At 45.6% G+C, this 13221-nt stretch overlaps 1 protein-coding gene across 6 annotated transcripts; it reads right to left on the bottom strand.

Annotated features, from left to right (window-relative positions):
- Positions 1 to 547: 547 nt before the first annotated feature.
- On the bottom strand, positions 548 to 12473 carry LOC133479407 (casein kinase II subunit alpha-like). Of its 6 annotated transcripts, none has more exons than XM_061776386.1 (15): positions 12335 to 12473; positions 11547 to 11638; positions 10015 to 10096; positions 9403 to 9531; positions 9213 to 9324; positions 9022 to 9123; positions 3823 to 3873; positions 3669 to 3728; positions 3508 to 3591; positions 3304 to 3414; positions 3091 to 3192; positions 2040 to 2140; positions 1713 to 1861; positions 1504 to 1593; positions 548 to 1411 (listed from the first exon to the last, which is right to left on the bottom strand). In XM_061776386.1, exons 4-15 carry the CDS (start codon positions 9501 to 9503, stop codon positions 1296 to 1298), a joined length of 1179 nt encoding a protein of 392 aa, XP_061632370.1. In that variant the 5' UTR covers positions 9504 to 9531; positions 10015 to 10096; positions 11547 to 11638; positions 12335 to 12473; the 3' UTR covers positions 548 to 1295. The 6 variants fall into 6 exon arrangements, with proteins under 6 accessions (XP_061632370.1, XP_061632372.1, XP_061632371.1 ...); XM_061776388.1 differs by having other exon boundaries at positions 10015 to 10091; XM_061776387.1 differs by having other exon boundaries at positions 12208 to 12347.
- Between the last annotated feature and the right edge of the window lie 748 nt (positions 12474 to 13221).

Raw genomic sequence — 13221 nt, 5'->3', positions numbered from 1 at the left:
GACATCGAGACAAAATACACAGCAGTGGTCGAACGTGTGCGATCCTCGGTTTACGACGGTCCCGAAATCACGAACACTGGCTTTCCGTCTGATTCTTTTAGAAAGAGGATCTGATGTTTCATCCGACTATTTACTGTAATTGTGCTGCGTTTGCGTAGACAATTGCGAGGAGCAAAACTGAGGAGCCACTGCCTTGTCCAGCCTGAACTGCCGTTGTTTATATTATTATTATTATTTTAAACACGTCATGTAGTTACATTTAATTGCAATTTGCAAGGCCCTAAAATAGTTTGGAATGCCTTTCACAACACTGATAAGGAGATAATTTAAGTCTCTAATCCCACTCCAAAGTTTGAACACACCGGCTCATGCTATTGAATGAAAAGGTGTTTTTGACTGGTACTGGAGTTAACAAGTCGTCCTATACAGTTTTGGCTTCAAACTGTAAATGCAAAGGTGCTGAAATCGATTGCAATAGTCACCAGATCTGTGACATACTGAGGCGCCAATAGGGGAGGGTTATACTCAAAAACACCGTCCCTGCAAACCCGTTTAAACTGTTTTATTTTTTTCAAGTTGTTTTCTGTAGGTGATGCCTCTTCCCAACATAAAACAAAAAGTTACAAAATTATCTGTCATCAAAATCATTTGTAAGAGACTTCATAAAAAAACAAACATGAACACATACATACACGTACAGAAGTGAACGTAACATAAAATTGGCAATCTATCGACCCTGTGATATTCAGCATTGGGTGCATGCAACCTGACAGTTACTGTAGAATATCTACAAAAGTCCAATTCTTGAATTATAGCAACTAACAACTTCAAAAGACCGACAACCCCTGCACATAGCGATGTGTGTGTGTGTGTGTTGTGTGCGCACAACATTGAGCACACCAGAGTCCTGACTGTCACGTGAAGTCGCGGGGAGGTTCACAGTGTCGTACAGAAGGATCCTGCATCAAAACAGTTTCAAGCAAGACTGTATATTCGGAACATACAAAATAAATTTTATTATCCATTCTCTTCATGTCTACATCTTATTAGAATTGTCAAATAACACACCCAAATTAATTCTAATAATCCTGACAGCTGCAACGATACATGTTCTGTCAAGTCCAGGTGTCAAAATATAAATGAATGTGAAAAGCAATTTAAATCTTTGTTATTGTCGACATAAAAAGGGGAACCGTGGCCTGGGGGCCACAGCGAGAACTAGGCAGGATGTGGCCATGAGCACACACAAACACAGGACTAGGGGGCAATAGGGGAGGGGGGAGGTGTGCAGTCCCTCAGGGCTGGGCCCCAGTGGCTGCAGGGACTTGTGTGGCCAGAGTGTTGGGGGCGGAGATGACGGGTGATCCAGCGATGTTCGCCAGCGGCTGTGCGGAGGTCATTGAGCTGATGCCTGAGACACACAACAAAGGTTGCTTACTCATGTGGGCTCAGGCCGGGGTGGGCGGGAGCGGACTATTCCCGATCGGGAATAGCACAACCTACCAGCCATCATACTTGAAGAGCTGACTGGTGTTGAGCTGGCCGCCATCCCTCCAGGAGTGGCCCCTCTTCCCTGATCTCGGACGATGGGAACTAGAATGAAGATGGGGTTCATATCACAGGATGCAGGCTAATACACATGCGCCCCGTTTAGGTCAGCTGCCCCAATCATTACAATACAATACAATACAACAACAAAAAGGTGCACTAACAGAAGTATGGATGATCCATGGCCTCTTTGGCTGTCAGCCGGGCTTGATGGTCGTAGCGCAGCAGTTTGTCCAGGAAGTCCAGGGCCTCTGTGCTGACCAAGTGCTGGTTCTCACTGTGCACGAACCTCTCCCACCTTTTACGGGAGTGTCTAAAGAAAGGGAAAGCATGGAAAGGAATGGTAAAAAGTTGCGGACCACCAACTGTTAAGGGTTTTTCATGCTGCAGTCCGCACATCGTCCACCAGCCCGTTCATTGTATGTAAAATAAATTATCAGTGGGAATGGGATGCTGAAAACGTTTCTAGAAGGACGGCCTCTTTGTCTTACCTTCCCAAGATGTCGTTGAACCGTGGATCCAATTCAATGTTGTATTTGTCGATGTAGTCGTACAGGTCTTCTGTGCCTAAGACTTTTGCAATTCGCACAAGCTGCAAATTCATGGAACCGTTATTTGATGCCAACGACACTACCGTATTTTCACGACCATAACGCGCACTTAAAAGTCTTACATTTTCTCCAAAATGGACAGGGCGCCTTATAATGCCTTATGTGTGCACCGAGTTCCAAAATCTGTAAATGTTGTGTGACTTTGATGAGCGCTCCGCTTGACTGACTGGGAGCATTTCCTGCCGACACGCTGCTTATACAGAGGAAAAGCGGACGTGACTGAGGATAGTATGCGGACGTTAAAGGGGGAAGGGTGCGCGTGAAAGAGGACGCTAAATGCACTCCCCCAGTCGGTATATAGTGCATTGTGCAAAACAACATAGGTTTGGCTAAGGACCCCCGAAAATGGCACCTACGAAGAGACACGCGTATGGATTGTGGATGCCTGGGCTAAGGTATCTGCTTTGACTGTTGTCCGAGCTTTCGCGAAAGCCGGCATCATTGCTGAACAGCCCCCCGGCAACGAGACTGACTCAAACAATGACGAGAGGGAACCCGGCATGTTTGATGGAGAACTTGCCCAGCTGTTCATTTCGGATACAGAAGATGAGGACTTTGATGGATTTGTGGATGAGGATTGATCAAAAAATAACATGAGTACATTGTTAAATACTTCAATAAAGTACAACCGAACTCACTGTTTACATTGTTAAATACTTTTAATAAAGTACAAACGAACTCAGTTTTGCTTCTGCTGCCTTTTTAAAAACATACGCTAGCATTTAGCGTGCATGCATGCTACTGTGTGTTTTAAGCTAGCGTATGTTTTACCGTGCCTGCGCCCTATAATACGGTGCGCCTTTTGTACGTGTTAAATACAGAAATAGACCCCGTAATTGAGACTGCACCTTTTAATACAGTGCGCCTTATGGTCGCGAAAATACGGTATATTAAAAAAAGCATTGCAGAACAATGCCGGTCGTCGTCCTACCTGATCGTAGTTGTCGTGACCATGAAAGAAAGGTTCCTTTCTGAAGATCATGCTAGCCAACATGCAGCCCAAACTCCACATGTCGAGACTGTAGTCATACATCTGCGGGAGACAAGAAACTGGTTATGTTTTGCATTTAATCAGTCTTAAAAAAAATAAATAAATAAATAAAATAAAATAAAAAACTCCCACTCAAAAACATGGTATCCTCACCTGGTAATCTACCAGTAGTTCAGGTCCTTTGAAGTACCTGGAGGCCACTCGCACGTTGTATTCCTGGTTTGGGTGGTAGAACTCAGCCAACCCCCAGTCGATTAGGCGGAGCTGAACATTGACAACAATACATATTAAAGATGTTTTCAAAACATGACATTGAATTGAATGTTGTCACTTGAGTGCAGAAAAGTGAGCCGGTACCTTTCTGTGTTCGTGGTCGATCATTACATTGTGTGGCTTGACATCCCTGTGCATAATCCCCATACTATGGCAGTAATCCAGAGCCTAAATAAAAGCGACGTAATATGTTCAGATTACACAGACACAAAGTGCTTAAAAACAAACTGATACATTTTACTTACCTTTAAGATTTCATACATGTAAAACCGTATGTCAAAGTCAGATAGGGTTTGATACAATTGCTGTGAAATAAAAAAAACAAAACACATACAGGTCAATTGTCAATTTGATGGCTGTTGTGCTCTAGAATGAGATGAAAAGTCAGTTGAGCCATACCTTGAAGTCTGTATTGTTCACATGTTCAAAAACCAGAGCAGGGGTTCGGGACTACAAAAAAAAAATAAAAAAAAATTGGCCAAGTGAATAGATGCACTTGATCATAGAGCAAATGGACCTCATTTGACCTCATTTAACTCGGTGTGCGTTTTCATTTTCCTTTTGGCTGCACTTCCTAATAGAAAGATAGTGTAAGAGAACAATATCCAGCGCAGGTTACTGGGAAGTATGGAGACTTGTCTGAAGCGGGGTATGTGCATACTGACAATTGGGCCACAATTTGGGCAATTTCCCTGCCTTGCGTTCCAAGTCAGCAAAGGTCAGATTCTCAGATGTCTCTGAAAGATGATCCTGAGGTGTGGGGTGTGTTACGAGTGGTATTTCCTCGCCGATCTGCTTAGAAAACAGTTGGGGCCATCAATCATAAATAGTTAACCGGTTCTTAAGATAGTCTTCAAAGAATTAAAAATTTGATTTTTCATTTGTTGGACAATGTCATTTGAGCCGTCACCTTATCGTGGTGGAGGCGTTTGTGTGTCCCAATGATCCTAGGAGCTAAGTTGTCTGGGGCTTCACGCCCCTGGTCGGGTCACCCATGGCAAACAGGTCCTAGGTGAGGGACCAGACAAAGCACGGCTCCAAAAACCCCTATGACGAACAAAATATATGGATCTAGGTTGCCCTTGCCCGCACGTGGGTCACCGGGGCCCCCCTCTGGAGCCAGGCCTGGAGGTGAGGCTCAACGGTGAAAGCCTGGTGGCCGGGCCTGCAGCCAGGGGGCCCGGCCGGGCACAGCCCGAAAGGGCAACCTGGGTCCCCCTTCCCATGGGCTCACCACCTGTGGGAGGGGCCGTAGGGGTTGGGTGCAGTGTGAGCTGGGCGGTGGCCGAAGGCGGGGACCTTGGCGATCCGAACCCCGGCTACAGAAGCTGACTCTAGGGACGTGGAATGTCACCTCTCTGGCAGGGAAGGAGCCCGAGCTGGTGTGTGAGGTCGAGAAGTTCAGACTAGATATAGTCGGGCTCGCCTCCACACATGGCTTGGGCTCTGGTGAGTGTCGGGCTCTTCACACCGGTGGACGATAGGGTAGCCTCCCTCTGCCTTCGGGTGGGGGGACGGGTCCTAACTGTTATTTGTGCCTATGCACCAAACAGCAGTTCAGAGTACCCACCCTTTTTGGAGTCTTTAGAGGGGGTGCTGAAGCGTGCTCCTGCTGGGGACTCCATCATTCTGATGGGGGACTTCAATGCTTAGGTGGGTAATGACAGTGAGACCTGGAAGGGCATGATTGGGAGGAACGGTCCCCCCGATCAGAACCCGAGCGGTGTACTGTTATTGGAGTTCTGTGTTCACCACGGATTGTCCATAACGAACACCATGTTCAAGCATAGGGGTGTCCATACGTGCATTTGGCACCAGGACACCCCCTAGGTCGCCGTTCAATGATGGACTTGGTGGTCGTATCATCGGACTTGCGGCCGCATGTCTTGGGAGACTCGAGAGGCGCGGGGCTGTGAACTGATCACCACCTGGTGGTGAGTTGGCTCCGATGGTGGGGGAAGATGCCGGTCCGACGTGCCAGGCCCAAACGTATTGTGAGGGTCTGCTGGGAACGTCTGGCAGAATCCCCTGTCAGAAGGAGTTTCAACCCCCACCTCCAGCATAACTTCACCCATGTCCTGGGGGAGGCGGGGGATATTGAGTCCGAGTGAACCATGTTCTGCGCCTCTATTGCCGAGGTGGCCGAGCGGGGCTGTGGCCGTAAGGTAGTCGGTGCCTGTCGTGGCGACAATCCCTGAACCCGTTGGTGAAGGATGCCGTCAAGCTGAACAAGGAGTCCTATCGGGCCTTTTTGGCCTGTGAGACTCCTGAGGCAGCTGATGGGTGAAGCGGAAAGGGGGTTTAGTGGTCGCTGAGGCAAAAACCCGGGCGTGGGAGGAGTTCGGTGAGGCCATGGAGAACGACTTCCGGATGGCCTCGAGGAAATTCGGGTGCACCATCCGGCGTCTCAGGAGGGGGAAGCAGTACACAATCAACACTGTGTATAGTGGGGATGGGGCGCTGCTGACGTCGACTCGGGACGTTTTGAATCGGTGGAGAGAATACTTCGAAGACTTCCTCAATTCCACCGAAACGCCTTCCCATGAGGAAGCAGAGTCTGGGGTATCTGAGGCGGGCTCTCTTATCTGGGGTTGAGGTCACCGAGGTGGTTAAAAAGCTCCTCGGTGGCAATGCCCCAAAGGTGGATGATATTCGCCCGGAGTTCCTCAAGGCTCTGGATGTTGTAGGGCTGTCCTGGTTGACACGCCTCTGCAACATTGCGTGGACATCGGGGACAGTGCCTATGGATTGGCAGACTGGAGTGGTGGTCCCCCTTTTTAAGAAGGGGGACCGGAGGGTATGTTCCAACTACAGTGGGGGATCACACTCCTCAGCCTCCCTGGTAAGGTCAATTCAAGGGTGCTGGAGAGGAGGGTCCGTCGGGAAGTCGAATCTTAGATTCAGGAGAAGCAGTGTGGTTTTCGTCCTGGCCGTGGAACAGTGGACCAGCTCTGCACCCTTGGCAGGGTCCTCGAGGGTGCATGGGAGTTCGCCCAACCAGTCTACATGTGTTTTGTGGACTTGGAGAAGGCGTTCGACCGTGTCCCTCGTGGAGGCCTGAGCGGGGTGCTTCAGGAGTATGGAGTACCGAACCACCTGATACGGGCTTTTCGGTCCCTGTACGACCAGTGTCAGAGTTTGGCACGCATTGCCGTCAGTAAGTCGGACTCGTTTCCGCTGAGGGTTGGACTCCGCCAAGGCTGCCCTTTGTCACCGATTCTGTTCATAACCTTTATGGACAGAATTTCTAGGCACAGCCGAGATGTAGAGGGGGTCCGGTTTGGTGGCCTCAGTGTTGCATCTCTGCTTTTTGCAGATGATGTGGTTCTGTTGGCTTTATCAGGCTGTGATCTCCAACTCTCACTGGAGCGGTTCGCAGCAGTGTGTGAAGCAGCTGGGATGAAAATCAGCACCTCTAAATCTGAGACCGTGGTCCTTAGTCAGAAAAGGATGGAGTGCCCTCTCCAGGTCGGGGATGAGATCCTTCCCCAAGTGGAGGAGTTCAAATATCTTGGGTTCTTGTTCACGAGTGAGGGAAGAATGGAACGGGAGACCGACAGGCGGATCGGGGCACCGTCTGCAGTGATGCAGAGTTTGTATCGGTCTGTTGTAGTGAAGAAGGAGCTAAGCCGAATGGCGAAGCTCTTGATTTACCAGTCAATCTACGTTCCTATCCTCACCTATGGTCACGAGCTGAAGAACAAGATCCCGGGTACAAGCGGCCGAAAAGAGTTTCCTCCGCAGGGTGTCCGGCCTCTCCCTTAGAGATACGGTGAGAAGCTGCTCCTCCGCATTGAGAGGAGCCAGATGAGGTGGCTCGGGCATCTGTTTAGGATGCCTCCTGGACGCCTCCCTGGTGAGGTGTTCCGGGGACGTCCCACCGGGAGGAGACCCCGGGGACGACCCAGGATACGCTGGAGAGACTACGTCTCTCTGCTTGCCTGGGAACGCCTCGGGATCCCCTCGGAAGCATTAGAGGAAGTGGCTGGGGAGAGAGAAGCCTGGGCTTCCCTGCTGAGGCTGCTGCCCCCACGACCCGACCTCGGATAAGCGGAAGACAATGGATGGATTGATGTCATATCTTTATTCCTGAATAGTACAAGGAGTAACGATTCGATTGTGATTCGCTAGTCATTCGTAACTGTCAATGCGAACAGTGATTGGGGATTTACCCGCCGAGTACGAGCTCTAGTATGCTGCTACGTTAGCTTCATGAACTAGCCAGCATATGCTTATCACTTGTGTTCACGTATGTGAGATAAGCGTGTAATACGCGCGTGTAATAGGGATAGGGTAAGATTTAACAATACTACTAGTCTTAACAATACTCCAAAATCTGTCAAATATATGTGTCGCCAAACAATCTATCTAGAAGTTCCGTGTTTTGACTGAACATGTTTTTAGCGGGTCTGGCTAGCATACCTGTGGAACTGCTGGAAGACGAGGCAGCGACAGATGAACTAGCAGGTCTAGTGGTTAGACAGTTGAAAAATGGTGCATTTCTCCACTAAATAGGACACGTATTTTGCAAACTGTTTGTTAAGGTTGCGTATGTTTCCCCCATTATATTCTATTGACTGGACTTATGGAAACGTGCATTGTCACCATCAACCTTTGAGAAACGTAAATCACACTTCATGATTGTCAATCACTTGGAGCACCTTCTGAATCCGAGAGATTCGCGCGTGATGAAAAGAAAAGATCATCATCCCTCTGTCACTCTTTCAGGCATGACAACTCAAACCAAGAATAACCAAACATTCACATTAGTGTAAATGTTGGATTGAGTGTAAACCAATTAGTTATGGCTCGAGAGTGAGACGCAATGATAATGACTGTTGAGCTAAGCTGAATTTAAATGCTGGGATACGACGTTAGTATAGCACCAGAGCTACCCTAACAGCCCACACATCAAAATAACAATGTAAACGCTATAGGGTTATATGGCACCATTTTTTTATATAACTTTACGAATCATATCAGAGGATGATCGCCCAGCACTGCAAGGGAAGGAGGCAGCCATGCCTCTCACGTGTGGCGCTGGAGTAGCGCGAGATGGCTCGCCCCTGATTGTGAAAATACTTCTTAGACAGAGATCTTAATTTTATTTTAAGTTAGAAACAAGCTCAGAGAGGTAAAAGGTGCAAAATAACATTTATAGAGCCTAAATAAATGAAAGAGTGGAGCTTATTGATACTATGTCTTTAATAATTTAGCCCTGGGGCCTGTTTAAAACCGGGGGGGCTCGTACACTTTACATTAGTGGTTGATATGCAAGTATTGAGATGAACTAGGTACATCAGTGTTTATTACCCCTCTTCATTTTTTCATTGAAGTGCTTTTTACCATAATATTATACTGTAACATTTAACTCTTTATAATTGAGTTGGCAATGTTAAGATGATTATTAAAACATTGCCTGTCCAGTTTATAAAGGTTTTATGATGCCAAACATTTATACTGTTGAACCAACTATTCCAAATCTCAGTGGGAATTTTTGTTTTGCAAGTTGATCAAATCGGAGGTCGAGAGCATCACAGAACACATTGTGGAGGAACTTGGAGGCCCAAATATATTGTGTTGAGTGCAAACACATACCACGGGATCCTTGACAATATCTAACAGCGAGATGATATTTGGGCCGCCCCGGAGGTTCTCCAGGATCTTTATTTCTCTCTTGATTTTCTTTTTCTTCACCGGCTTTGAAAGTACAGAAGAGGGGAACAATGACGGAACATTTGCAACACATTTTGCTTTAGCGCTAGTCCACATCCTGATGAGTGTCATACCTTTAGTATTTTTACGACCACTTTTTCATTGTTGGTGATGTTTATAGCTTCGAACACTTCGCTATATTTGCCTCGACCGAGTTTTCTGACTAGCTGATAGTCGTCCTGGTTTCTACAAGGCGACAATGTAGAAATGAATAATCAATTGGCAAATGCAACTAAAATGTTTAACAGCACGTCTTTGCCTTACCCCCACTCAACAACATGGGACTCATAATCCCAGTATTCTCGAGGTCTCTGCGTGTTCACATCGGGGTAAACTCGAGAGCGGCTTGGAACAGGGCCAGACATATTCTACACAGAATCTTCTCGAGATCTCCTTTAAAAAAACAGCAACGAGGTCATGGAAGTGCACATTCCCCTCAACAAATACAGTGGAGCAGGGGTGTCAAACTCATTTTTGTCACGGGCCACATTGTAGTTACGGTTTCCCTCAGAGGGCCGTTATGACTGTGAAACCATAAAAATCTTTTAATCGCATCATCATATTGCCACACAAAATTTATGAACTAGTTTTGGAATCAGAAATCAAGGGTAATGGGGTTTTCAACTATTCTTCATGTTTTGTAACAAAAATGCTTTCAATATCTCAACGTTATCATTTATGATATATGACAATTTGAAATTTTGATACAGATTTTAACAAGAATCACGGAAGCACATGATTTGCCTTCGCAGGCCACATAAAATCATGTGGCAGACCGGTTCTGGCCCCGGGGCCTTGGGTTTGACACCTGTGCAGTAGAGGATCTACTGTACATATTTGGAATATTTTCTCGCTGCGTACAAGATGACACAATACCTGGGAGGTTCCCTCCAGGAAAATGGTGACAGATGAAGGGCAACGAGATTAGTTGAGAGGCCTCTAAAGTTCGAGAGCTACGCTGGCAATCAAATATGAGAAGAAATATTTTTAAAGTGTGGATAGAACAATTGCAACCAATTTACATACAGTAACACAGAGGGACTTGGACTAGTTACAAAGACAAAGGAAGCTAATGTAGATTTGCTTACCATAAAAATAGAGGCGTCACAGTTAATCAAAAATTAATCGATAACTATATTGATAATCGATTCATCCTTTAGAGCCACTGTTTAACTTAAAATGGCTAATTCTCTGCTTTCTCAACAGTAAATAATCTGATTTCTTTCCTTCGTGATAGGAAATTGATTATATTTGCCTTTAATCAAAATCACACATTTGCCAACATCTCTTTTTACTTTGAAAAACAATGATCAATATATTTCCTTATTTCCTGGCATGTTACGGACCAAAACGGTAACTAAATCATAATCAATTTATGGAAAAAATGATCTAATGATCTAGTCTAATCTACTATGAAAATAATTGCTTTTTACAGCCGTAGTATGAATAACCTGTGATTGACATGTACTGTAGTTGAACCTGAAGCAGCCTCACAAGTGCATCTCACATTAGGAGGCCTTCGCATTAATCAGTTAATCTAATACATGATAACGCTAGACAGCCACACAGGGACCGGAATCGGAAGCCGGAAAGGAATTAGTGCTTCGCCGCTAGTCCGCTACGTCACTTGAGAAAATATATGTACATTAAAAAGTACATTAATATAATAACTATTTATAATGTAAGATAACCTTTATTAGTACCATAGGGGAAATTTGCACCCTATCAGCAGCAACAGTGGATACACGAAATACAAAAATAGCATGCAAGACATTTGGCTGTAAATGTGCCCACCATTACGGTGATGCAACAAATACATTAAAAATATATATATATCGTCGTCATAATTTAATAATAATGACAATGATAGAGTAATGATTATTTTGTGGTAAATTCAGACAAATTGTTAGAGAAGTTAATTTCTATAGGTTGGAAGCTTTGCAGTCATAGCGAAAAATGCAGTTTTAATAATAATAGGCCTAGTAATTTCGTTCAGTGTTTTGGGTTTCGCTTTTCGGCCTTGGGTTCCTCATTTTTGGTTTTGCGCAGTAATTTTCTTTTCGGTGCATCGCTACCAGCCAAGTTGCCTCTGCACTTCGGCAGTTTGACACATCGGCGAATCATCATGCGCATCACAGGAAGAAAGGTCTTTGATCACAATTATCTGTCACCGGGTTAATTGAACTTTGAATATATCAAAAGCACTAGTGGTATCAGTACTAGGTATCGGTGAGTACTCAAGAGTGAATGTGAATAGCCGTACTGGCATTGGTCTGAAAAAAAAAAAAGTGGTATCGAACATCCATACTAAAAATATTCAATAGTGACAGCCCCTATAAAATTGTAATTGCATTAAAAGGAAATAAATGATTACACAACCAAATAGAGGCATGAGAACGTCAATTCACCTGAATGTTAAATGGGGGCATCCAACCAGTTTAATCGGGACGTACAGGGTTCAATACAGTCATCACTGGGGACAACAACCAGGCAATATCTCCTGTAAGGGGAAAAACAAAAGTAGGTTGATTACAATCAATCCTGTCAATGAGGCTAACGCACGCCAACCATTATGGCTCATACGACTAAGTATCTTTGATGTAGCAAAAGGTGTCAAAGACCTGCGTGGGGATGTGGCCAATAATTTGGTCGCTTCACGCTTTAACGACCACGGCGAAAGCCCAATGGTCAACGGCCTGCACAAGTGCAATGCAGCTCCGGAGCTAACGTTAGCCGAGCAGGGCAAGCCGGCTAGCTGGCTAGCTGGCCGGGCTGCTAAAAAGTTAGCATTAGCTCGTCAAGTGGAGAAGGAAAAGCCGGCTGGAAGTCACATTTTACAGGACGAGCCACCGCCACAAGGACGCGAGCCCGCGACAAATTCCATTTTCGCCACCGGGAGGGGCGAACCGCCGATGTGTATGATTATCGTTTATGTTTAGCCGAGCCACAAGCTTCATAAAAATGTATTTCCTAGAGCTAAAAAAGTGCTAAGCTAACAGGCTCATGGGGGGACTTGAATAGCCTGCTTGAATGGCGAGGCGACTGGCTGACAACGCCTTAAAAACGCACCCCGCAAAGACGAATGTGGCCGCAGAGAGGTGGCGAGACTGCGCTACGTGCTCCCCGCCGCCCCTCGAATGGAGAACGGTCAACGGTGGTCACAAACGGACGACGATTCGTGTTCGAATACGATTACCTCTCAGCGTTGCTGGGACGTCAATATGGCGATGCTTGGGATCAGGAGCTTAGCTCGGGCGCCGTTTGCGCCAGGGGGCGCTCTCCCTTTTCTTTTTCCCATGACTTTTTTGGGGCTGGATCAGCCAACAACAGGTCGCGTTGAAGGTGCACATCATAATTCCTCTTCCCTCGGCTGCATTATTAGACTTTTCTACAGTGAGTAACACACAATTACGTTAAAAACAGTATTTCCTAGCCTTTATCGAGCTAAGGCACCCATGTTGCATTAAAAAAAGAATCTCACAGCACAAGACCAATAAAGGTCACAAAAAGTATGAATAATGATGATTTCATGTCATTGTGGTTTGAAATGTGGGCCTGTTTAGTCACAGGAAGCCATGACCTATTCGGTTTTATAAATGGCAACGTGGATATACACTTTTGTTGCACCTTTTGCCATTTAATGGAAGAGCATTTAATTGTGCCTGTCACTATACGTCGCCGGCATAGATAGAGGAACAACGCTATATTTGTAATAAAGAATCATTTCCAGACAAATTAAAGGAACTTGGATAATTTACCACAGCACCTCTGATGATCTCCCAGGGCACCTTGGTTGGAAATCACTGCATTAAACCATTGCAAATGCTCACATATTGTCACTGAATGTCGGCAGTGGCAAAAGTGCTCACACTCTGGACTTAAGTCGCAGTAAACATACTTAAAAAAAAGACTGGTAAAAGTACAAGTACTGCTTAAAATCCTTAAGTATAGGAAACAAAGTGCAGACTGAAATGTACTTAAGTACAAATGTAAAAACGACTTTTTACTGGCAATTACATACACAATCAGAGATGGCAAAAGTACTCACCCTCTGTAAAAGTACAGTTAAGAAAGTAAAGAAAA

Source organism: Phyllopteryx taeniolatus, chromosome 6 (assembly GCF_024500385.1).
Source record: "Phyllopteryx taeniolatus isolate TA_2022b chromosome 6, UOR_Ptae_1.2, whole genome shotgun sequence".
Taxonomy (NCBI): domain Eukaryota; kingdom Metazoa; phylum Chordata; class Actinopteri; order Syngnathiformes; family Syngnathidae; genus Phyllopteryx; species Phyllopteryx taeniolatus.
Note: the sequence above shows the minus strand (reverse complement) of the source record. Positions and strands in the feature narration are given on the sequence as shown.

Coding starts and splice junctions, on each gene's coding strand:
- LOC133479407 (XM_061776386.1), bottom strand. CDS start 9,503: ATGTCTGGCCCTGTTCCAAGCCGCTCTCGAGTTTACCCCGATGTGAAC. Junction 3,415..3,507: donor TCGACCACGAACACAGAAAG/GTACCGGCTCAC, acceptor GTCAATGTTCAG/CTCCGCCTAATCGACTGGGG. Junction 1,862..2,039: donor TTCAACGACATCTTGGGAAG/GTAAGACAAAGA, acceptor CCCTTTCTTTAG/ACACTCCCGTAAAAGGTGGG.